Genomic DNA, 27,006 nt, shown 5'->3' on the forward strand with positions numbered 1-27,006 from the left:
CTCATCGCACAAAAGTGTTTCACTAGAAGACATCAGTGAGAGCAAATTAAAAAAACCTCCCACCAAACATCTGTTTATCTTCATCTAAAAAAAACCACCCGGAACTAAGTCCTCCTGTCAACAGAGAGACATTCTCTGTAGATAAAGGAAGCTGTTACATTATTTGTCTATCAGTGCCTGTAAACTGGACACCATATGTCATTCTGCTACGATGCCCATCACAGCTTTACAGCTGAGATCACATTTCAAAACAATTATTGAGCTGTGTCGATGCAGAGTCAGAATCGTATGACTTTAGAATTAATTCATGTAAGATTTAAAGCTGAAGCTGAAGTTTTCTGGCACTTTTCTTTTGTGCGTGTGTACACACAGAAGTAAAATAAGATCCGTCATTATCGCAGGCTTATGTAATTCTAATCGTTCTCTGTTACATGCTGTGCAAGAACAGAGACTGCAGCTGGAGATGGAAAGGCTATTTTAGTCTGTGGACATAGCCATTTCCTTTTCTGCCTCCTGACTGATCTCCTCATCCTCATTTTCCTCTTTCTTGTGAACAAAACGCCTGCGTGCCGAGGCCGGGAAGTGCTTATTACAGCCTCAATTTTCCAGAAACAGGATATTAATATTAAGCAATCATCCCGGCACATAACATTTCAAAGGCCTGCTGTCTGCGGAAATGTGTTAAAATAGATTGTTTTGCTACTGTGGTGCAAATGGAGCACAGAGATGAGTACTGTATGTTGCAATGTAAGCATTCATCAAGCTTCTATTTTCTGCTGCGCCGGAGTCATGGTCAATTGAACTTTAAATGATCAATTTGGAAGCAAAGAGCCAGTGATCAATGCCCTAATGGTGGAAATACCAATGTTCTCTCACTGTGATGTAAGAGTGCTGAAACTGCCTCTGACAGCCTGTCGTTCAAGCCTGTAACTCTACTCTCTCTCTCTCTCTCTCTCTCTCTCTGTCTCTCTATCTTGAGAGAAAAAGGCTCACCGGTGTACGTCAGTGTGTCGGTGCGTGCGTGGACATGGGAGAAGTTGGCACACACTGCTTGAAGATTTCAGATTTTTTATGGTGAGAACATGCTGTGAGAAAAAGGAGCAATATCAGAACACGTGCGCGGACACATGCATTAGCAGAGAAGAGTCCATCAGGGGACAAATTTACATCACTGGATGCTGCATATTTTTATTGAACACATTCCTTTCAAGAAATTGCCTTGATTGTTTCTGTATATCGCAGCTTAATCAGTCAGAAAGAAAACACACTGCAGACTATTGCCGAGGTTGTGCTTTGATATTCTTATGAAGCCAAACATCACAGAGTAACTACAATATTTCACTGATCAATACAGCGCTAGATCACAAAAAATGACACAGAGGATTTTGGAAATATCCTAAAATTGGCCTTCATCGTGGAAGTTTTTTTTTTTTTTAGGTCTACTCTTTTTTTTTTGCGAAATTTAAGAAACATTTCCACTGCTTTGAGAACATTCAAAGCACTTACTAATGAATAAATTAATGCATTTCACAACTGCAGTGCCAAAATTAGCCTTAAGAAGAAAAAAAACAAACATAAATACAAAATGTTTAGGTTGCCATGACAATTACATCCATCATAAATATTAAGACATCATTCGGCAGTCCAACGAAGCGCGATGAGGCGATGAGGGCAGGAGGTTTTGGCAGATCCACAGCGGAGGCGAGACAGAGGGAGACGGATGGAGGAGAGTAAAGCACAATGAATCAAACAGCGGTCAGTCAGTGCATTGGAGTTCTTAGTTCCTGTGTTTCTCCTCACCACCGCACCACCTGGCTGCTGTAGTCCTCTGTGGTGGCTACAACCTCTAGCACCTTCACCTCCTCCTCTTCCTCATCGTCTTCCTCGTCTTCTCCTCCTCCTCCTCCTCCTAGTCTCCACAGCTCAGCCAGATAGGTCCTGTGCATCCGCTGCCTCTGCTGCCTCTCCTGCCGCCTCCTCAGCCGCTCCTCCTGGTGCTGCCTTTGTCGGTTGTACTGGTAGCGCCGCAGGAACAGCTCCTTGGCGTACTCGTACAGCTCCACGTCGAGGGCGTTCAACCCCTCGATGCGCCACCGCACCTTCTCGCTGATGCCGACGCTGGCAGCGCGTGTGCTATTGATCTGCGTGAAGGCCCGGATGAAGCGCAGGCCGAATGTCCGCTCAAACAGGTACTGCGTCTTGCGCTGGAACTCCGTCAGGCCGTAGAAAGCCATGTTGCGTAGATTGGCCTTGGCGCTGGCGAGCAGCACGTGGCCTCGCTCCAGCTCGCTCATGGAGGACATGTTGTAGCAACCGACGAGGCTGAGGTCGGCCAGCATGCGCACCTGCCGGTTGTTGGCGAGGTTAGAGGGGCAGTTCATGAAGTTTGCCAGGGACACGCCCGTCCAGTCCTCACCGCTGTAGCAGGCGGGCAGCTCGTCCTGAGTGGGAGGGCGGCCGTCGCACATGTGGAGGGCGGTTTTCCAAGTGGCGCCGCGCTGCACGTGCTTCCACTCGCTGAGGTAGCGTGACACAGGGTCGCGTAGCATGGTGATGTAGTAGAAATTCCTGCAGGGGGCGATAAAAGAGACACACGATGAGTTTTCCAGCATCTATGTTGACAGTCTTAACTTGTCTATTAAACTTCTCTGTGACTTTAAGGAATGGTTTGATGATAGTAGAATGAGAGTTGATTCTGAAAATACATTTATTCACTTAGAGTTCGGTTAGAGAATCAATAGTAGTCTTATGTGCACTAAATATGAAGCTATAGCCAGGAGATGTTAGCTTAATTTAGCATAAAGACTAGAATCAGGGGGAAACAGCTGGCATGGCTCAAAAGGTTAAAAAAATCTGTCTGCAAGCCAAGACAGACATGTTGTAGTTTCCTGGAGGGTGTGTGCTGGATTATTTCTCACTCTGGTGCAGTCTGGTTGACCCAGGAACTTGCTGCAGTCAGGCAACAAACAGACTAGCAGATATCCCCCTTTAACCCCTCTTACTTTTTAATGCTAAGCTAAGCTAAAGACCTGCAGGCCTGACATGAAAGCAGTATCGATCTCTTTATTTAATATTTGACAAGGATTCCCAAAATGTCTCTTCTCTTCCTTCACACTGTATTTCCCATTCAACCATTCAACATCTGAGTTTTCCCCCTCCTGCATCAACACACTTACTAGCAAGCTTGTTTTTTTGAGATTCACTTTGCTTTGGTACCCATGCCAAGATTATGTCAGGACAGTCTGCAACTCTGTCAAATAAAATACTTGTAAATAGTCTCAGTATGAGGCTTGTGCATATCTAAAATCCTCCCATCAACATGTGTTTTCATGCACAACTGACAAAAACAGTGAGTTGGGGGCTAAACCTGGCATTAGAGACTCACAAAGACACAATTAATTCACTGTTTGCTCCTTTGCATTAATAATACAGATTTCATTTCAGCCAACAAATGTAAAATGTAGTCAAAAGATACAAAGTTTGCAAAGGCGGGTACACTTTCAGCACAGTGAGAGAGGATGAAACTATACATCATAGTTTTGATATCCTGCTGCAGTTAAAAAAAGAATAAGCGTGAAGAACTAACAGCGCTGCAAGTGTATAAAGTGCAATGAAGGTGTGATTAGGGTTTATAGGAAGAACATCATCGAGTGTGTCTGACGATGTTAGAGAGTAATCACAGGAAACAAATGCAAACCGAGCATGTATAGCATTTAATATCCTGCAGATGTGAAATTATTTTTGTTTTTGTCACACCAATTTGCTCCTGCCTACCTCACATAATGAGTTTTTTCGTCCCCGGCACCTTTCTAGATCGCTCTGATCTGCCACAAATAGCTTAAAAAAAAATAAATAAAAAATTGCAGCACGAAAACCTTTCAACCACCAAACACAGCTCCCCTGTTTCTTATCTATTCAGTTCATTGATGACCGGCGTAACAGCGAGGTGACTGAAGGAGTCGGCGTGAGGAGAATTTCTGCCATTTTTTTTCCAAAAGTTTGTTTCAAAAATGAAAACAACATAGATAAAAAGGGGAAATTGAAAGCGTTCATCTTGCGCACAAAGATCGCCATGACCTTTTAGGTGTCAGAGACTGACAACAAATAGAAAACCCGAGTGAAAAGCTGAACGTGTTATTTCTTTCATTCTGCAGGGCTGCCGTTTACTTCCTGAAGCTTTCTGTCAGGAGTTAATACCAAGAATTTATATTCAAGGACGTTTTATTGACATGCTGCTTGAGAAGGTTCTCTTTTTAAAAACCTTGTAGCATGAATGTTCAGTTTTCAATACGTGTATGCATTCCTTGTCTCTGTATAGAGTTTCCTTACTTGTTGATACCTCCTCTTTGACTACCTGTTGCCCTGCTGGCACACACTCTTTCCATTTGAATTTTTGTACTCGTGAGTAACTCTCTGTGGACTGAGTTTGGCCAAGATGAGCAAAGGCTGCTATGAGGAGCTGGATGAGCTCCCAAAATCAAGTCCCGTATGGTTTGTGGGTTTTTCTTTGTCTACATACACATACACACACTGTGAGGACCTGAGTGTGTGATTTGGTGAGGGAGGGTTTGGACTAGTGGTGACAAAGGCAGAGCCAAGATGTACCCTGATACATTTCACCTGGAGAATTACTACTACTAATTCTATACTAGTATTTGAAAGAAACTGATAAAATAATATTATTTAATTTACTTAAATGAAGATTAAATAGACAGTTAACTTTTGTCTGAGGTGTTATATCAGTGCTAATAAATAAATCATCATTTGTCACCTTTTTCTTTCACCATCAACACCAGTTAACTTATTCATTTGACTCAGTGGTGTAAATATCGATGGTGCAACCAGTGTAGCTGCACCGGGGCCCAGACGCCATCAGGGGCCCATGAAGGAAGAAAAAAAGCAGCTGTCCGGCAGCTCTATTGTTTTTGTGAATGAAATAGCATTGACTGTATACTACACAGGCATGACTCAGAAGAACAAGCTTGCACTTTTTAATCATAGTGCGTTGTGTTAATTGATCAGCTGTGTTGTGTTTTACCGGCACACAGCATGCCTGTACACAGTACAACTCTATAGACATTGGACAATATTTCCATCTCTCTCTTTCATTCTTTGGAGCCCATTGGCAAAACGTTACAGTTACAGTTCATTACAATTCTGCAAGCACACACACACATACACACAGACAGACAGACAGACAGACAGACAGACACACACACACACACACATACACATACACATACACATACACACACACACACACACACACACACACACACACTGTGGTCTATAGTAACAACAATTTAAGTTTTTGGTTGAGAATTATTATTGTTCACATGCTTCTATGCTAAGAGTTGATGTTAGTTACTTTGACATAATTGCTCATATATGTTACAGTTACAGTTCATTACAATTCTGCAAGCACACACACATACACATATACACACACACAGACACACTGTGGTCTGTAGTAACTACAATTTAAGTTTTTGCTTGAGAATTATTATTATTGTTCATATGCTTCTGTGCTAAGAGTTGATGTTAGGTATTTTGACATAATTGTTCATATGGCAATAAATGCTGAATCTATTTTGCCAAAACAATACAGTTTTTAGTTTTCATTAACTGTAACTGACCTAGATATGCAGTAGGTCATGTTGTCAAAATAATCATTATAGTAATAGGTTGTAATGATATTTGGAGTTGGAGAGGTGAGGTCATAGCACCGCCATGTAGACATAGTGTGTACACTTGAGATGTCGCCCACAGTCACTCAAGCAGGTCATCAGGGGTGTTGAATGCCTGCTCAGGAGTTTTGAAAATTAGAGGGAACATTGCTGAAAACCAATTATTAGAATGTTAAATTAATCAAACAAGGGTTTTAATGAGCTGCTTTTACCTCAGTATTAACATTCTTATCAACACTATCTACATCCACTCTGTTCATAATAGTCTTACTCAGTTGGAGTTAAACATGGCCAAAGTGAATGCCTCGTAATCAAGATCAATATGTTATTATTGATCTCATAGAAATGCCAATGCTGAACTCTGCCTATGAGTACTTCTTCACTCATACATTGCTTCTGGGGATCAGATAGACTGTTAAAACAGATTTGAACAATGGCATTTTCTTTCAATTATTATTTTTTAAAAACAATACTTACAAGCAAATAATTGATATCTTGCCAAATGTTGAATACTTGGTATATATCTCTCAATTTAGTCAGAGCTCAAATGGATGTGTATGCAGACATCATATTAATAATGTTTCATGTGTCATGTTTCACCTCAATAAATAACTCAAACACCTCAAAAAATAATTACATTTCAGAACTTGCCATTTTCTCCCTTTCTCCCAGTTGTCCCCAGTCTGTCCCTGCCTTTCCACATCACCTGATCTCCACACCCACCGGCACACCTTCTCCAAATGACCTCATTAGCTCCTCAGTATATACACTTTCCTTGTATTCATTGTTCCAAACCAGATCCTCTATTGCTCCACCTCAGTCAAACTAGTTTCTCCTTCCTGCCTCTTTTTCCACAACATTTTACTACTACCTTATCTTGTATTGTCTTCAAGTTGTGAGTTCTGTTTTACTGAAGCCCTTATGCATTTAACTTTTTGGCCCTTCATCGCTCAAAAAAAAAAAAATCACCTTCCTGAATTCGTACAAAGGATAGTGTCTAAAAAGGAGAAGTATAGGCTGTCATGGAAGCCTTCACTCACAACTAAAGATTTCATAAGACTGCAGCAATGCCTTGAAAGAAACCGATACAGCAGAATTGAAGCTAGAGATGTGTCTTCTCTGCAAGCAGAATCTTTCACTTTCTGACAGGAAAAAGCAACTGAACATTTAATTTTGCATTCAGGCGTAATATTTCCATGCTGCAAATACGCCCAGACTTTTGTTGGGTGATATAAATCCAACAATGCTAAAAGGTTTGTGACACTAACATGGTACATTCTGTTAAAATGCTTTATTTTAGATATAAAAGGCAGTGCATGTAAAAACTGGAGCTCTGCAATGAGACCATCTGTGCAGCTGTAATTGCTCAGAGTACACTGCTAAACTGAGAAATTTGATTAATTGAGAGAGAAGTTGTATTACAGGACAAAGGGTGCACAGCCAGAAGCCTTAAAAGCTCCACAATTTAGCAATTATTGCTAGACGGCAGATATCAATCAGCTGTGATATATACTTAAGTGAGTGTCATGGTGATATCATGGCAGCACACACTCACAGACAAGGCACACCACCCAGAGATAATGGCCATCCACAGTGGAAGCTAAGTGAATTACCCTGCCATCTTCGCCGGGTTGAACGGACAGCACCAGATGGATGGACACACACGAGCGCCTCACAAAGCGGCCCCCTTTTGTTGTACTTCCTGGAAAACAGCTCAGTCTTTTCCTCCTCCTGTGCCTATCATCTATCTGTACAGCTAACCGCTAGACAGCCAGATCAATAAATGTCCATGCAACTCCGCCTTTTTGCATCTACGCTTTCATCCTGACCTATTGACAAAGAGCAGCAAATGTCAAAGATCTCCTCTTACTCGTGTCAGGGAAAGAGGCAGGGTTAGATTATGAAGGTCAAGAATAATTACTTGCTGGATGAACGGCTGAGGTTTTTCTCATGGAGGAAACGGAGAGCGTCACTTTATTTGTCACGAACATTTATGAAAAGTAGAAAGCAGACAGTAGGAGGTTCTCTGCAGGTACATTTTGATCCAAATCTCTAAAAGTGCCTTAAGTAGAGACATTTCACCCAAGAAATGAAAGGCATCAGCTTCTTAACCCTTGTTTCCTTGTTTTAGTAGCAACATTAGCATTCATTTGAAGGCGTGTTCCTGTCTACTCAATGAATGGAAGTCCAATATTCACCTTTCTTTTTCGCTCTATTTGGACTGCGCCAACTCCTGAGAGAGGGGCTGAGAATCTGTTTAGAGGTCTTGGGGAGTAGTGATGCGCCTCCAGAGGAAGAGGGCAAAATCTGACAAATGAGATGTCGCCTGAAGACTACAAGTTTAAAAAAGAATCTGGGGTGTGGAGTCAATCGAGTCAAGCTGCAACATAAGTAATGTAGGCAACAGGTTTTGACAAGGAAGAATGCCTAGAATGCAAAAATGCGTAATCAATTTTTGGTCCTTTCTCTTTTAAACTGCCCACCATGACTCTGACACTGTTATTGGTAGGGTTAGGTATCGGTACTTGATACATTTTTTTAAGATATCAACCAAAATAAATCGATACCAGGTAGTATCGAAACATCAAACGATACCTCCAACCTTTTAGCACCCAGAGCTAGAAAATATGAATATTTGTATGGACTTGCTCACAGCCAATCAACGCAAGAATTCTTCGATGTAATGCGACATGTGATTGGCCCACTGCCACAGCAACTACAACCCGTCTGTGGTGGTGAAGTCGTGGTGAATTTGAGTTAATGGGCTTAGCAGTTTAGCAGCCAAGATATCACCTAAACACTCTGAAGTGTGTCTACACTACACGCCTGTTACACTATATAAAAGACAGTGTACTAAATGTGTAATGGGTATAGAATGGAGTACTCAGCTGGTATCACTATCACTTTAAGGTACTTGGATTGGTACTGGTATCGTCATTTTTTAAACGATACCCAGCCCTAGTTATAGGAGAGCAACATTTAATCAGTGTTGCATATAAAATATATTGATTAGAGCAGCTTGTGTTTCTAAATTCTCCAGTGAAATAACCGCATGCTAAAAGAGGAAACAGAGCTGAGACCATCTTTGCCTCAAACTGTTCCTGAGCTAAAACAACTCATCTTCATCCATCTCTCTCAAACTTCATCTGTCATCCAGTTTGGCTAATTGCATACTGGTGTTGAAGCTCTCTACTAATGTGTTCAATGTCTTTCCAGTCTTTAAGGCCTTAACAGGACCATGTGGGAACATTTTCTGTGCTGTAGGATACCCAATTGATTGAGATAAAATCTAATATTCTCAGAGAGATGTGAGTGAATCTACAAGGCGCTGAAGCTACTCTATCATTGCTGACTCAACACAATTGCGTGTGTGATCATGCGTGGTTGTTCTTTAAAGGTAAAGTTAAATCAGCCTGTCGCTTTTTTGCTACCGATCAATCTAACGCCTCCTCGTTCGTGCCCTTCTCGCAGCCCCGTCACCTTTTCTCCACACAGCAAACCTGCAAACACTATTGATCGGCTTCTCTCAGTCCCTCTGCCTGATTGTCTCTCTCTCTCTCTCGCCGGCTAAATCACCATCAAAAAGCTACAGAGGAAACTCACAGCAAAAGATCGATATCTGCCTTGTTAATTCACTCACTACCATCAAGGACACCGTCAGTCTCATGATAAAAGCCTTGATGGAAAGTATTTATGCCGCTGAAGAAGCAGCCGATACAAAAAGTATGCGGATCGACAATAATATTATTTTTTTAGTCTATTTTTAAGGAAGTGAAAACACATCATGCTGCTTTTTAGCCCGGGCTTTTGTGAAGAATGTTTTCACTGCTCCAACTCAACCTCACACCGCTCCGCTGTATGAGCGATGTCAATGAAGTGGAATTTCAAAACCGTTTCTATCGGCCACGATTGGGGAAAAGGAACGACTTTGAAAACAAGCACAGGGCTGTACATCAATTTCACACTGAAGTCAGAGTGTTGATAACTCACACCGTTGGAGCAAATCCATTTTAAAGGTGTTTCAGCACCCACAAGGGATCTCTTAACCACTGCTTACAAAAGGGACTGATTGTCTGCCTGACAAGAGGGGAGAAATCTCGGGCTCGCATCACATGCTGTTTCTAACAGTTCAATTTTATCTTCCTAAAATCACTTTTAAATTCCCCTTTGGTTGTGATGACGGCTACAGGAAGATTTCCGTGGTGTGAGTTACACTTTGTTTCTCACATTGAACAGAGGGGAGTGAACTCTGTCTCTTGGAGGAACAAGAGTAGCTTCAAGAACACTAAAAATATCCATCTTACATTTAATCTGATTAAAAAGAAATATTCTAAGTGATTGTTTTCAACATGGTTGGATCTATATAGGCAATATGAGCAGGTGCCCAGGGGCCCTTGAGCAGAAAGAGCCCTCAAGGATGGGATGAAAAAAATGTGTGCACTTTTTTTTCTCCACAGAAATATGACACAAGGATTAACAAATTCTCTTGAAGTTGAAAATGATGGTGATAATCACTATCGGAAGAAAATATGGAGTTACAAGGCTCCACAGCAGTCTTATCCAATCAGAATAAAATAAAAGCTGTTTGGAGGACATGAACTTAATCGCGCAGGAGCCCCTGGGAGTACTAATGCAGCCTTGGCTTTCAACTGCAGATATGTTAGATCCTTTTTGTTGTTATTCAAAGTTTCCGCTGGAAAGTATTTTTGTGATTTGCTGTGTTTGAAGCAGCCTGCATATGTTGCTGATTGTCTAATTAGTAATCATCCCACCTTCCAGATGTGAATATCATCTGTTTCTGTTTACAACCATACACACCTCTCCCTCATCAGTTTGAATGAATATTTAAAAAAAAGCTTTATATAATTATATTTTAAACATAAAGCAGTTTTTAGATTCTCATTCATATTTCCATATTAACATTGCAGCAATGACTGTCTGTGTGTATGAAAAGTATTGTATTCATAGCACTGAGATATTATAGTTATCTGCAGACCCCTATTTTTTGTTTTTCAGTTCATTGTTTTCATTTTACTGACAACAACTTTACTCTTTTGGTTCATTCTCTATGTTATCTTCAACCTGTTTTCCAGCCACAGCAAGCAACTACTTTTGACCAAAAGAAAAACCTCTACCTGACCACAAACACCAGGCAGACTGATCTAGCAACCTGCTAATGAACATAATATAGCAATTAGCAGCTAAAGAGCTACTGTGGATTTTCTTCTTTTCTCAGGAGCTGGTGGAGGGGAAAAACAGAGCTAAATGGAAAGTGAATATTAGCTGTACATTTATCAGGTGGAAGCAAACATAACTCCAACTGAATGCTAATGTTGCTACAGCTATCAGCTGGATGTGTAAAGAGGTGACTCTTTGCTAACACGTTAGCCACTTGCTAACCTTAGTCACCTAATGTTATACGTGTTGCGTTTACAGCCTTTAGTGCTGCCTTCAACTGGCCAAAAAATTATATAAAGCAAAATGATATGTCTACATTTATGTATTTACATAAAGTAGCGTCCATGTTTCGGGTAGAGGTGGTGAATTTGATTGACAGGTGACGCTTGGTAGGGGGCAGGGTTTCAGCGGACTCGGTGGGCCCACAGCGTTTGGGAGCAGAGAAAGAGGCTGATTTTTACACAACTTTGAAGCCTAATTTTCATATATTTGAGAGTGGTTAACAACACACTTTTCTGTGGTATGTCAAACTCGGAACACATATTTATTCTTACTTTACACAGACGTTAAAGATGAAAAACATATATATTTTTACCAGCTTCTTATGAGAAATGTTATTTCATATGAGATTGTTTGTTTGTTGTTCTGCTCTTTTCTCTGGTTTGAGGTAGGTATGCCTCAAGGGTGTCACATTTCTGTGCACCAGTCAGAATTTTGAAATATTTCAAAATGTCAACGTCAAATGTCAAAATGTGAAGATAGACAGTGGCTTGGTTTGCTAATGTTGCCAGAGCACTGCGATAACACCACATCCACACAGTCCTGATGAAACAGATTAGTAGAGTTTTTGATTTCTGAAATATCAAATCTAGTTATTAGTAACTAAAAATGTTTTCTTTTAATCTTCAATTTGGTCACAAATATTTAACATTTTGGAACATTCAGGGGCTTTAACAGAACGAGGGAAAAAAATTAATCAAAATATGGCTGGAAAGGAAACTAAAATATCTTCAATATATTTTTGCAGTGACAGGGGAAATAGTGAATGAGTCTCTCCTCTGGGAGAACATCCAGCCTTTACACCAGGAAGAACACTGCACTTGCTGAAGCAGATAAAATATTAGCCAGACTCAATTTTCAGTTTTGCCAACTTGACTGTGGGTGAATGGATGACTACAGAGGAGTAGGGGTAACAAATGGTAAGATTTATAAAACATAGCATAGGGACACACAGTCCAAAATGAGACTGGATGAAAAAGGAGTGTCAGAGGCTACAGATTCAGCCGCAGCAGGTCTGCATGTTAACAGGGATGCTATCTAGATGACTGAGCGGCGCTGCTCAGTTGCATAGAAACCAGGAGAGTCTCATCACATCAGACTCCAGACCAAGAGGTCAAGCGGGATCCGTTTTCACTCATCTGATTCTCTCTCTTGTACTAATTTAATCTTTGTGTGTCAATTACTGGCAAAATGATCTCAGTCCCCATCTGTGCACAGCGGGTTTGCCATCCAACACGCGAACGCACACACACACACACACACAAGTTTGCAGGGCTATCCTTGTTAAGCCATTGCAATGACTTCCATTTATAGTGGACAGTCTAACCCAAACCCTAACCCTACCGAAACCAATTCACGCCTAACCCTAACCTTAACCAATAACCATAACCAATTCAAACCTAACCTTAACTATAATCAATTCAAACCTAACCCTACCAATAACCAATTCACACCTAACCATAACCACTTAAAACCTAACCATAACCACTTCAAACCTAACCCTACCGATAACCAATTCACACCTAACCATAACCACTTCAAACCTAACCCTATAACTTTAACCAGGACCTCAGAAATGACGTTTAGCTGCATTAAGACCAGACTTTGGCCCATAAGAAGACAGGGGACATGGATGGTGTTTATACCAATGAAGTAACAAAAAAACACACACACACACATACACCCATTATCCTAGGCCACTTTTGGGGACATAGACTTACATTAATTTCCCGGAGACTTACCCTAACTCTAGTCTTAACCACTGACCCCAAAATCAGCTTTTTCCCATTTGGGAACACAGCTTTTCTCCCCAATTGGACAAGCTGTCCCCAATTAAATGGTCTTAAGTCTGAAATGTCTGTGACACACACGCAAACTACAACACAATTCAATTCACTTCAGCCCTAAAGGGTCCATCAAATGCACCCCTCCAAAACATAACCCAGTTTTAGGGAATATTGGCAGGTAACATGACTTGATTATCTACCCTCAGAGGTAGATATTGAGGAGGAGAGGGTGAGGAGAGAAACGATGAGCTAGGAAAGACTATTGCGGCACTGTGATCTTCATTGGTCCCAGATATGAGATGCTATTTTGGGCGATAAGGCGAAAGCCCCAGGGATGCTGGTGTGGAGACGAAGGGAACCGATTATACTTCTAGAAAGATGAGGTGTCCGGACAAGCGAGGGTGTTAAGATGTGGTTTTGCTGAAAACTAGGTGATAGACTATGTGAGGAGATGCAGCCAACATACACTAACACAAATTAAATTATGCAGAATATTTCAGGGTTGGACACTAAATGAAAATATGGAACGAGTTGTCATCTTTGCATCGAGAAAATCTTGTTCTGGGGACGGAATCATCCATCTGTATTTATTCGAAAATTTGGCTGCATTTCAGGTAGCTACATTTCAGCAGAGTTCCCAGAGTTCATTTGGTTTTTAAACAACACCCACGACAAGCACAGTGTTGAGGACATCTGTGCACACAACAACCTGGCGTGTGCAGCTTTAGTAGCTTTAGCGTCTTAACCTTAACCTTTGCTTGACATCTTAATTCTTTGCAGCTTTGTGAGGTGTCAGCCCGTCCTCTATGAGCTTGTAGATATGGAAGGGATAAATGGGCGAATGCACTCTGCAAAGGTCACATCTACCCACACAAAACAACCGAGAAATTTCTTAAAAGCACTTTTTAGCAATATGTGGAGACAGCTTCCGACATCGTGCTGTATGTTTTCTTGCAGCATCAGTTTTCGAAAGAGTGAATTACAGATATACCTTTCCATAAATGTTTGCTCTCTAAAAAAAAAAAAGAAAAAGAGAAGATTTAAATTCATGAGAATATGTTAGATCACACAGTTAGATTATGCTCACCTAGAAATAAGGAGAGATACAGGATTTTGTTGAATTTGTTGCTTCCATACAACTGAACAGTATCATTCCATAATGATTTATCTGTCATCCATCCTACATAAAGTCTGACGGCACAAAATAGAAACTGTGAGGCATTTTGATGGATAGCACATAATGATCTGTCAACCAGAGACTTCCTGGCTGTGATTTTTTTTTTCCTCATCTTGGAACAAAAATCCACACACATTGTTTTGGAAAGAAGAAATCCTCAATCCAGTCGACAGGTTCCTCTATAAATCTGGACTTCTGGATTAAGCCCCCCTCCTTCCTCCTCCCCCCCGTATAATAAAACCTGTCTTCGACTGCCCCTAATCCCCCTAAGGAGTGTGGAGATTACCAAGATCCTCTGAATATCTCACATTTCTCACAAGAATACAAGACGGTGTTCACTGTCATAAAGGGAGTTTACTGAGGGCTTTGATTTAAGAGAAACAGCAGGATTTATTTATTTAAGGTGATCCTATATTCTAATATTGTTTTTTAAACTCAAGATGTAATTATGTATGAAACTAGGATACATGGTGATCATTAACCTGGCCACCTTATTTTTATTCAATCATTTTGTCAATAGATGCTTTCAATATATTTTCACTTGCTTGACTTTATAACTTCATGTAGCTCCACAGAGAATTTAGTGGTGAATAGTGGAACAGACTTGGCAGATATGGAATATAATATAATTATGTGTATATAACTAGCACCTCTCTTTAGGGAGCCCATTAGAAAAATATGAAGCATTTTTCTCTATAACCTGCAGATATTTTAGTTTTTTATTATGATTTAATATCTTATTTCACATTGGTATGACATTTTTCATAAATATGACATACTGAGTTACAAGGAACAAATGACGTAAAGAAAACAATAACTACTATGTAATAATTCTGAGACAATACTGAATTACTCAACTAGTCATAATGATATAATACTTCCGAGTATCTCATCATTATCAAATAGTGTCAAAATAATAATGAGGGAAAAAAAATCTGTGATAATGAAAAAACTTGAGTGGTGGTTTTTTTTCCCCATGTGGTGTAAATGGGCCTCTATAGGCATTTCACAGTGTTTTATTTGCCACTACCTAACACTAGTTAAGTCAAGTAGATTTTATTTATAAAGCCAAAAGTCCCGAATTAGAAATTTACCTCAAAGGACTTCTGTTTTGAATCTGAATCTGTCTTTAAAAAACTTTTAAAATATAATAAAAAGGAAGACACCTCAGAAGGAGAAAAGGAAAAAGAAACTAGGGAGGAATCCTTCTTCCATGATAGATAGACATGCATTAGATGTGTGAACAGAATAGAAATTATTGGAAAATCAGACTATGGAAAATCAGAATGACAGATCTGACTCCATGAAGGGCATCCTGGGTATTAATTTGAACTCAAAAGAGCCTCATGTGTTTTCCTCATATGTAATTTCGCTCATAAATGTTGTCTGTATGCTCAGATAAACAACCCACTACAGAATGTGTTCACATCAACCTGCCTGTGATAATTACTAGCAGGAATCTTTTTGGGGGGAATTTCCCCACCAACTGTGAAAGTGTGTCATCACATGCAGTAAACATGACATCAGAATCCACTAGTGCCAGCAAAACGTAGGTATTAGAAATGATTATCAGTTTATTATCATTCATCACACAAGTACTTTAATCTGCACAGCCATGAATCTGCTGTATTTGGGTTACATTTACATTTTTACATTTATTCATTTGGCAGATACTTTTGTCCAATGTCACGTACAAATGAGGCACCATGGAAGCCACACACACTAGTTATGTTTTAAGTTGAAATGCATACTTTTAAATATGGATGTTTTAATGATGTTTTACTTGAGATATGAGATAAACAAAACTTAGTACTGGTGGTATAAAAACGATGAAAATCAGGCTCCAAATCAAAAAGAGAAAAAATTGCTTTCTTTATAGCCTGTGGGTCAGAGTCACTTTTCTCTCACCATTAATCTTTCATAAACCACAAATTCCCTCTTTTGCTTGCCTCCCTCCACAGGGAGGTCGGAGGTCATTCAGCTCTCAGTCGGGCCTAATTGCTAATATTATCACAATTGTGCTGTGAAGCATATGATCAAGTTGGTCACGGTTTGTCACTGCGGACTGTGGCGTATATTACCATATGCCTAGTCACGCAAAAGGTGGTATTTTTAATTCATCCAGACGTCATCGGCAGGCTGGCGAGGGTCTGTTGTCATACGTGTGAAAAGACTGTAACGTGTACCTTCAAATGAGTGCACCTCTTGCTTCGTCAGTCCACATCACGACACCGAACTGCAGCCTAGGATCTTCCACAGGACCCTGTATATTTACCCTCTTTATACCAAGAATAAACTCAGGTGTTAGGTATAGTACATACCTTTCCACCCACATCAACTGACTAATCTGTCTCCTAAACAAAACAATGAGTGAGAATCCAGCTCACGAATAGATCTTTTGCCTTTTGTGCTTTTGTGCCGTCATTGTCTAGGTGGAGGTCAAAAGCGCGTATTTGTCGAGGGAGATGCTGCTCCAACCAAAAGAGACCATAAGCTACCCTATGAGAGCTACACACGTACAGAGTCCTACAAAATACTGAAAAACAAGAATTCATGTTCAGAAGACATGCAGTATAACTAATGTTGGTTATAATAACTTGGAACGGATGGAAAATAGTGTGCTCTTTCATCATGGCTTAACTGCACCACTGACATATCAGTTGCAGTATAAATCTGTCATACATCTAGACTATATCTAGAAAAGCAGACCATCACTTCTCTACTGTGATACCTACTTCTGATAGGACATATCTGACAACTGAATTATTGATATCAGATATGTGATTACTATCTGCATTAGCTATCAGTCAGTATGTGACAGTAATCTAGCTATGATGTACAGGACTGAAAAAATGACATGTGCAGACAGCTAACTAGCAGGCTCCGTCTATAAACTGCAAAAACATGCCATCACTCCCTCTCCAATCAAAGAATGTGTTTTTCTTCCTGTTCTTCACTGTGCACAATGATGCACAGCATGTGCAGAGTTTGACAGTTTGAAACTGAGTTTAAGTCGAGTACCTACGATCATGATTTGTGACAACTATTTTGGAGATGATTGTGGTCAAAACTTATACAAGCGCTATTTGGAAACTTGATGATTGGACTTTTTAAATAACCAATACTGACAAATAGATTCAGTTTTTTCATAGAGAGAGATGATGTAATGTGAAGGATTTTTTAAGGTGAACTTTTTTAAATTAAAATACACAATTTATGACTCAATGCAGAGGATTTTTATATGTCTTAAAGCTGCAGTTTGGGACTTATATCAACACCAGTTAATCTCTAATAAACAATGAATGGACTGTCTCCAAAACTGCTGCATGTGTGGGTGGGGAGGTTGGGTGCACTAACTTACTTACTTACTTAACTTACTTACTATATAATGTCTTTTTTTAAACTTTTATTCTTGTCTTTTTTAAATTCCACTTTTTGTACTGTACTGCTTTGATGCCACTGCTAATTTCATTATATGTTGCTCTGCTCTGTATGATAAGAAACAGAATTGAATTGAATTGATGTCAGAGTTTTTTAATCTAGTGTCTGTTGTGACTGTCCTGAGCTGGTGTTTTATGTCAACCAGCAATGATTGGTTTGGACTGGTGACCATGGTCTTGTCCTCAGTTCACCCCGACTGCATCGTGTCACCAGGGTGGGGACCAGTTCACGTAAAATGCATTAGGCGTTAACGTTAAGAGCGTTTGCGTAATTACTCCCAGTGCCAGAAGGGGGACAATAATTCGGCACTGCAGGTTTAAAACCAGGCGGGGAGTTCATGTCCTCTGAAAAGAAGCCAATGCGGAAGTAACTTAGAGCTGCATTCTATCAAAAGGCCACCAGGGGGCGACCGTTTTGTGTTCAAAAAGACGTCCGGCTCTATACAAGTCAATGGAGAATTCACCAACTTCTCACTTGATTTCTAACCTCAATAAACGTTTTCAAAATGTGTTTATGGTCTCAATCGCTAGTTTAAAGCCTTCTTCAATGCAGTATGATGTTCATTTGTGAAATTTTGGCCTCCCTGATTTTATATTTGACGATAAAGCAGGCTACGTGGCTACGTTGTGATTGACAGGGTGATTGACCAATGTCCTTGAGATCCAGCCCTCGCAACCAATCGCAGCCTCCCCGCTCCGCTGTTGGTCCCGCCCATACAGCCGTCCATGACTCCGCCTCATGCCAATATAAGTAGAATCCATGTTCTTTTTTTCCCAGCATGCACCTGAAATGTTCAAGATGGCGCTGCCTAGATTCGATACTATTGGCTTCCGAGCAGCAGTCCACAAACCAATGGGTGACGCCACGGATGTTACGTCCATTTCTTATATACAGTCTATGTTTAAAACAGATCATGACTGGAATATAGATTGAAACTGGCTTGCGGCAGGTCTACCAGATAATAGTTTAATTTTGTAGTTTGTCTAATTCAAAAATTGAATGTTAATACAGCCTTCTAAATCTAAACTAGAAGCCTCAGCAGTTGATTTTATGGCTGACAATTGGTCGTAGAAGGTCACAGTGATGGAACATTTGTCGCAATAGCACACTCTGGCTCAAACCCTGTTTTCAGCTTCCTTTTAAGGCCTCACAGATCCACTGAGTGCATTTGGTATGATTCCTGGATACTGAAGGTCACACATCTTTCTTTTTTTTTGACAATCAGCGTTCTTGTCACATTGAATTTCAACAACAATGTGCAGTTGTCAGCAGCTTGAAATAACTTGATGTGTAAGCTTCAAGACTGACATTACAGTCAAAAGCAATGTTGACAGTTAAAGGGCAGCATTACGCCGAAAGCATTTAAGAAACACTCTGCTTCAAACTCTAACACTTTTTTTCCCCCCTCAATAATATACTGTACATGCCTCTGTGAAATCTCTCTGCATATGGCTCTCTTTAGCTGAGGATTTAAACTGAATCGCTGTAACTGCAAGGGGAGATTAATGTCAAAAAACTTGCTACCAGATGTTTTTCCTTATATAGTCTGGGTATTTAAAATGAAACACGGTTTAGAAGAAATCCAAAAAAACTCCAATCTGTATCTAGAAAATTAACATAAAGGTTGATTTCCTCTTTTTTCTCCACCTCCCTTCTTGGCAACTAAACCCTGTTAACTCCCTACACATTTTCAAACCTATAGTGCCACTATCCTCATCAGTGTTAAGGGTGCCATTGCCAAATTAATAGCTAAAGCCACCTTAACTGTGTCCAGAATGAACTGGGCTAATTAGACACAGGCTGCTCTGCGTTATAGCCAGCCTGCTTTCTTTGCTCTAATCTGAAATAATGAGGTCAGTAATAAGGTTACACTCTCTGACTGCACAGTGTGAGCCCGGCTGCCGAGGACGAACGAGGGGGGGGGGCGGGGGGATCGGCTGTGACGTCTGGCCTTACAGCAGTTTATTGTAGCCCGATGCGATGTGAGTGCTGTAGCCACACGCTGTGAGCAAAGCCCCGCAGGAGCCTTTGACCAGCGGAGTTGCCCATCAAAAACTACTCAAACTGCTTGTGTATTAGTGAGTGAAGTTTATGTGTCAGAAGGGGAAATTGGAGGGCGGATGCACGGATGCAGGTGGAGTGGTAAAAAAAGAAGCAAGTAAAAGGGGAAAAAAGGTACAGGAGGTGAATTATATAAACTCAATATGCTCCTCCTGATAAATGTTGCTCATATTTTATAAATATATTCTAAAGATGCTGCTGGTACCGGTTGCTATGCCAACTCTCCTGGTAACTAAAGAATGAATTAGTGCTCATTTTTCTTATATTCTTACTTCATGTTCTTGTGCATGTTTCTACTTTGAGGAAACTTTTTTAATACGGTGCACATATGTCACAAACCTGCAATTACAGCCCAGATAATGTGAGAACATTTTTTTTTTTTGTAATATCACGCTCGAGTTTATGCATTCGCCGGTGTTTGTTAGTTGTTGTACTGATGGGGATGTGTAGGAGAGAGGTGATTCCAAGGTGACTACCAAGCGCTCAGAAGCAGACAGATGGTGCCTCTGTATTCAGAGCAGACCAGCAAGCCAACATGCACCAAATGTGCCAAATATTAATGACACTTAATGATTTCCTGAAGTACAGTAGTAAGGTGAATGCAGGAAGAAGTCATTATTTGGAGGAGAGCAGAATCTGACATGAGATAGTGATTCTAGATTGTGAAAAATCCTTGAAATATTTCTGTATATTCAACGTACAATTTTTAGTCACACTTCACCTCATTTCACTTTCCCCCTGAGACCCGAATTTATTTAACAGGAGACAGAAAGTAGGGGAATGAGGCAGCAGCAGGCAGTGAACACAGATACACTCTATCTTATTAAGTACTCCTGCAGGAAGATGGCTGTTATTATTTATGACATTATTAGATAGTGAAACACACTGATGCATCAGTATTAACTGTTATGTTTTAGACCAGTGGTTCCCAACTTAGGGGTCGGGCGCCCTACACAGGGTCGCAAGATAAATCTGACAGGTCGTGAGATGATTAATAGTAGATGAAAGTTCAGCTGCTTTCATTTTTTTGGGGGTGTTTTTTTCTGTCATTGCTTTTTTTTCATGAAATATTACATCCTTTGACTTCTCTGTGCCTTGAACTGTAAATAAAACCATGTGATAAGTTTAGAGAGGAATTTTTTCTAACACATAGACACACCTGAAATGTGATGAGAGGCTTAAAAATCTAGGGGGGAAGAACCGGTTTAATCCCTAGCAATAAATTGTATTTTATAATCTTATCATCATGTAACATCATCCGAAAAATAACTAGTAACAGCAGCTGTCAGATAAATGTAGTGCAGTAAAAAGTACTAATTTGACATCTGAAATGTAAGTATAAAGTAGCATCTAAGTACAAATACCTCGAAATTCTGCTTAAGAGCAATAAGTACTAAATAATGCACTTCCCACCATTGCTTTGGGGAGGGATATGTAGAACTGCCATATGTTCTATCTTGTGCTCAGGAGTAAAAGAATAAAACAGTATGTGGTCTGAAAAGGATGAGATAAGAGTCTCTCCGCAAACTACATCACACCCGGATGTAGCCTTAAGATAAGCGTGGGCATCATCTGTTCCCGTGATGTTTGATCCCTGTCGGTTTTGCACTCCCACTGCTATATGTGACTTGTATAAGATGAGAATTACTCTTTCTAATATCAACATGCTAACGTTAAGTTGGATTGTCTTTTGCACTCAGGCTTGGAATAAGTGTTTTGAGTGCTGAAATGAGTGCAGCTTTATGAAATACTCTCACAATCAATGTCTGAACAGGTAGAGAGTACAGTTGAAAGCATTGGGGATTAATTATATATGTATTGGAATAACTTTAATACTCTTTAACCTCTCTCAACCTCTCTTAAGAACCACAGGATCAAGGTTGAATAGAAATAAATCTAGCTAGGATAACACAAAGGCACGCACGGACAAACTCAGCTCCCGCTCCCTCCGCTGCCGTCCATCATAGGATGGTAACATCGCCCAAAGTGACAAAACACGAGCCTTTCAGGTCTGATAAAAAACCGCAACATGAAACCTCGGGGGTAACATATCATCCAGTGCAGAACGAGCTCTGTGTAATCTTTATTCAGCGGTTTTAATTCAAAATGACAGCAAGGATTCGCTTAATTGTTCGTCTATTTCAAGGCTGGTCGCTGCTGAGTAATGGTTCCCCCCCGATATATATATATTTTTTTGGGAAGTGTGTGGACAGAAAATCAAGCAGGCATTATCCTCCAGGAAATGAGAACTTCATGTGACAGATTTGCGGCTGTCGTATGAGTTATGACTCATAAGTTAACCAAATTCACGGGTATAAAACGAGTTATGAGTCACGGTGCATTTAGCTCAAACTTGATACCTCCCCTGTAAACAAATGAAAAAATAAATAAATAAACGACATCTGGTCATAAGTGACGGCTGTACACGCACGACTTCTCTTATAAAAGCTTTATAACCTACAGAAAACAACCTTCAGGAGCAACATTGCCATCAGCGCTATTAAAATTGCAGATACAGATTTGTCCTTGAGCGAGACACTCGAAATCCCAGTTGCTCAGGAGATGCGGTGACCTCTGACCTCCCTGCGCCGAAGGGACGAGCACACAGAGTATTTCGCCATGGGGATCAATGAAACACTGCATTATCACTGAGCGCTTCTCAAGACAGCTCGGATGCGGTATCATCCATAACATGTCTGATGCTGGTCTGGTGAACTACACTACACTCATTCTGCAAGTCAGCACCCACAAGGGGTTAATTCACCACTCATTAGCTCTTTGAGTGGAAACCTGACACTCCAATCAACACTTTCCTTGTCGAAATAATTGTTAATTTAAAAAAGAAACAGCACTTAATAGCAGGGAAATTTCTGCATGTGCCAGATTTGGAGCCATATTTTTTTTTAAAAGGAGCCATGTCTGCAATCAGCCTCATACAGAGCAAAGTGCCAATGTTAATGAGTGCTGATTTTTCAGTGACTATTATATTGAGTTGACAAGTGTTGACTGGAGTGTTGTTGATGCACACTGATATGGCTCTGAGGCGCCTTTACAAAACTATTTAAAAGCCTTAAATTAAGTCTGACGGCTGTCAAAGAGGACAGTTAAAGACCCCCCCAGACATTTTTTTGAGTTGTATATATAAAATACTGTTATTAAAAATTTTGGTGTCTAGTGTGTTTTTCCCCACACAAAAAAAACTACAATTATGTTGTTAAAACCCTTAAAATTACATCAGCTGCTTCTCTCTTATTAAAAAATTGCAGAATCTTTGAATATGCAGATCTGTTTAATTTTAAAAGTGTAACTGCTGAACACAATAAGTTCAGTGTTATGCTAGGTTGACTGTTTTGGGTGGAGGTGGAGGTGGAAGGTGGTGGTAGTAAGAAGGGCGGGGTGAGGGATTTCAGTGTTTAAAAGCAAGTGAGATTGACACTAAAATGAGAATAGCTGGTCCACCTTCATGGTCAGCCCACTTCACGTTAGCTTGGTCGTGTTAGGCTAACGTTTTATTGCTAACGTAAGAGACAGATGAGACTTTTCTCTGTCTTGAGAAGCTGTAGCTTTTATTAAAAGACACACACATTAGTCTGTACTGCACATTTACTGCCAGACTGATTACTCACACTCACCGTCACTTTCCTGCTGCTCGTTCAACCACAAACTCACTGTGCACACTATTCCTTAAAGGAGCACTACAAACAGTTTCCAAAGCAAAGACACACAAGGTTTCGAAACATTGCTGCATAGAAACGCACCTAAACACTATTGATTTCTGAATACATGGATAAAGTGTTATTTTGTGATTGAATTTAACACTTATTTTGTACTTGTGTGTTACTTTCTTTCACTTTTAATTTGCTCCTTTGCTAATGTGGCTTATTTGACTGGTTTGCTTGTTCATTCATTCATTCATTCATTCATTCGCACCTAAACACTATTGATTTCTGAATTCATGGATATTTAGTGTTATTTTGTGCCTTAAAAAAATATTTTATTGCCTTGGCAGCTGTTCTCATTTGTCTGGCGCCCCCCTCAGGTCTGTACAAGTATGAGGGAAACATTGTAGGCCCACCTTTTTAAAAGATCGAATTTTTATTAAGCACAAAGAGACTTTCTTCCTTCAGCAGATGAATGCGAAAACACATCTTTCTGCAAACATTTAACTGACTTAAATGGATTGGATTCTTGAAGCCCCCCCAACCACCCCCCTCATCCTTGTCCACCCTCTTTAACGCTTTCAGTAACATATGGAGATTTGCTCTCTGAACCTTCTGCAAATTGGCTTCAACACGCAGGTAGCACACCTCAGAGGACCCTGACCAGCTTAAGTGATTTACTCCCTTAAGCTTTGCTGTGTTGCTGCTGTAATTACAGGAAATTGAAACAGACCTTCCGACGAGGAAACGGCCTGTCTGCCTCAAAGTGCTGCTGCTGCTGGTGTTGACATACCGTGTGGTGTGCATGTTAACACCACAGCTGTAGCAGTCCTATGCCCTATGTTATACGTGCCAATAAGGGCACATGTTAGGCAAGTGAAGCTCTGGGGGGAATTGGTGTCGCAACCTAAAGAGATAAAAAAAAAAAAAGTGATTACCTTTGACTTAGTGCCTCTAGGTAAGCAACCTCAGTCTACTGATGCAGGCTCAAAAACATCCATCAGGCGGTTAATAATGATTATTTTTGAGTAAAAGCTGGCTCTACATTGTCAGAGTGCTTTCTTTAAATTGCTTGTTTTATCCAACCAATAGCCAAAACTGATTTATAATTATATAAATACTATAAAATACTGTTTTTGCTTTGGGTTTTTTTTTGGTCAATAAATGCTCAGACAATCACACAATGCTTAAAAAAATGTCTGTTATCAATTAATTTCCAATTAACTAATCAATGAATTAACTCATCATTTCTATTACACACAACATTGTGTTTGTTCACTCTCACAATTTATTCATAAATAAATTAAAGAGTTTCTAATTGATTAACACGTATTTTGTACTTGTGTGTTACTTTCTTTCACTTTTAATTTGCTCTTTTGCTAATGTGGCTCATTTGACTGGTTTGCTTGTTCATTCATTTATTCATTCATTCATTCATTCATACACTCCTCGCTCAACAGTGTCAGTCTCAAGCAGCAAGTGGCACAATGAGTTAGAATATAAGAGTTAGGAAAGTGAACAAGTGACAATATTGAGTAAATCAGTGTGTGATCAAGTGAATCAGTGAAATGAGTGAGTGAATGAGACATTTACACTCACCCACTCAATGCTAAGTCACTCACTCACTCCTTTTATTCCTTCATTAACTTGTGTGTCTGTTCTTTAGTTGACACACTTGTAGAAATGAATGAATGAATGGGTGAATTAGTATATGAGAGAGAGTTATTTCTACTCTTAGTTTACTTTACTCATTCACTCACTCATTTACTCGCTCATTCATTCATTCACTTTAACCTTATTCCCTTCCATTTACTGGCTTATTGAAGGAGTCAGTTAATAAATGAATTCATTATGTGAAGAAATGAGCAACCATATTAAGTAAAAGAGTGAATTAGTGAAATGTAAATTGTGAGTGAGTGAGTGAATAATTGAATCACTCATTCATTCTCTCATTCATTCATTCCTTTACCTTGGGCTAATTTCACTTATTGGCTTATTAAAGGAGCGAGTGAGTAAATGAATGAGTGACATCATATTATCATATTAAGTAAATGAAAGAGTGAATCAATGAAATGAAGAATGTGAGTTAATATGCCCCCCCCCCCCCCACACACACACACACACACACACACTCACTCACTCATTCATTCATTTATTTGCTCATTCATTCACTTTTCATTCATTTATCCACTTCATTAACTGTCTGCTGCATCTACTGGCTTACTGGCTTCTTAATAAATAGCAATGTGAGTCTGCGAGTGAGTGAATGAGTAAATGAATGAGTGAATCAATACATTAGATTTTATATGTAGAAATAAGTGTGAGCAACACGATCAATCAATTAATTAATTAATAAGTGAGGAAATGAGTAAATTAACAAATAGATTAGTCTGAAAGTGAGTCTGTGAGCAACCCACTTAACCAGTTATTAATATGAATGAGTGAGTGAGTGAGTGAATGAATAAGTTAATAAATGGTTGTATGAAGAAGTGAGTTATATGGATGAAAGGATGAAACTGACTGGCTCTGTGGGGGGAAAATGAATGAGTGAATTAGTGATGCTTTTATTGTTTTTCTCTCTCCTTTTTTTTTTTTTAATGTATGGACCACACCTGTCCTGCACATCTCACCTTTTGCTCTTTGGCGCACTCTTCTTGTCCCTCTTGTTCATCACCACAGGTACACAGCTCGTGAGCTCGGTCCAGTCCGCGTGCAAGCCGCAACTCCAGCCGGTGGAGAACCGAGAGAAGAGCCACGACTCAGCTTTCCCGGGCCGGTGACAGGTGCATTTCCTCTGGCCGGGCATGCAATCACAGGGCTGCTCCAGTTGGATGTTTTTAACCAGGTGGCGACCAAACGTTGTCCCGCCTGTCTTCTGGATGTGGAGGAACACCATCACATCATCTCCTCGGATGTTGAACTCTGCGTGTCTGTCAAGGTCCCGCTCCGTGAAGTTAAATTTGGATGTGATTTTGGAGGGAAGGTCCTCATCCACCTCCGGCTCCGTGTAAAGTAACTCGAACCCCGCAGAGTACCGCTGGGAGAGCCCTTCTTTCTCTTCACCTGAGAAGTAGCAGGTGTTGCTGTCCGCCGGGCACACGTACTGGTAGCCGATCATTAAGAACAGCACTGCCGCGATGGGGACGAAGATGAGTCTGTTGAACTTCTCCTCCATGGTCAAATCAAAAATTAAATATCACGGCACAAACCGTAACGTGATGTCCGAGTGGTGTTCCTCCTCTCCACGTCTCATCCTGCGCGGTGGTGAGATAAAGCTGGAGTTTCAAGTCCCGCCAGCAGGTAAGAACATTAGGACTGTCCGGTAGAAGAGAGGCTCCACTTCTCCAACTTAAAGCCTTCACACTAACACTATCCTTCACTATCCTTCTCACATTCACGCAGTTTCCCGTCAGTGTGTCACAGTGGGGTATAACTCGGTGCTCGGTCCCGGCTGTCCTGCCAAAGCCAACTGCTGATCGCTATCTGAGCCAGGAGCAAGAGCGACAAGCGAGAGACAATTAACATAAGCGTTTCCGGTTAGGACTTTCAAAATAAAATCTTAATTGGCAAGCGTTTAATCGTAATAAAGGTGATATAAAAAACAATTAGGGGCAGGTCTAATTACACTAGTATTTAGGGGAATCATTTATTTTCACTATAATTTAATTCATATGTAATAAAATGACTATTTTGGTCATGGGCTTTTCACACAGCATATTATTAACCCTTACATAGCC

At 40.2% G+C, this 27,006-nt stretch overlaps 1 protein-coding gene across 1 annotated transcript; it reads right to left on the reverse strand.

Moving 5' to 3' along the window:
• Positions 1-1,210: 1,210 nt before the first annotated feature.
• LOC128354329 (heparan-sulfate 6-O-sulfotransferase 3-B-like) lies at positions 1,211-26,571 on the reverse strand. Its single transcript, XM_053314566.1, has 2 exons — positions 25,900-26,571; positions 1,211-2,568 (listed from the first exon to the last, which is right to left on the reverse strand). The coding sequence occupies exons 1-2, from the start codon at positions 26,442-26,444 to the stop codon at positions 1,797-1,799; spliced, it is 1,317 nt and encodes a 438-aa protein (XP_053170541.1). The 5' UTR covers positions 26,445-26,571; the 3' UTR covers positions 1,211-1,796.
• Positions 26,572-27,006: the final 435 nt, after the last annotated feature.

This window comes from Scomber japonicus, chromosome 24 (genome assembly GCF_027409825.1).
Source record: "Scomber japonicus isolate fScoJap1 chromosome 24, fScoJap1.pri, whole genome shotgun sequence".
In the NCBI taxonomy this organism is placed as follows: Eukaryota; Metazoa; Chordata; class Actinopteri; order Scombriformes; family Scombridae; genus Scomber; species Scomber japonicus.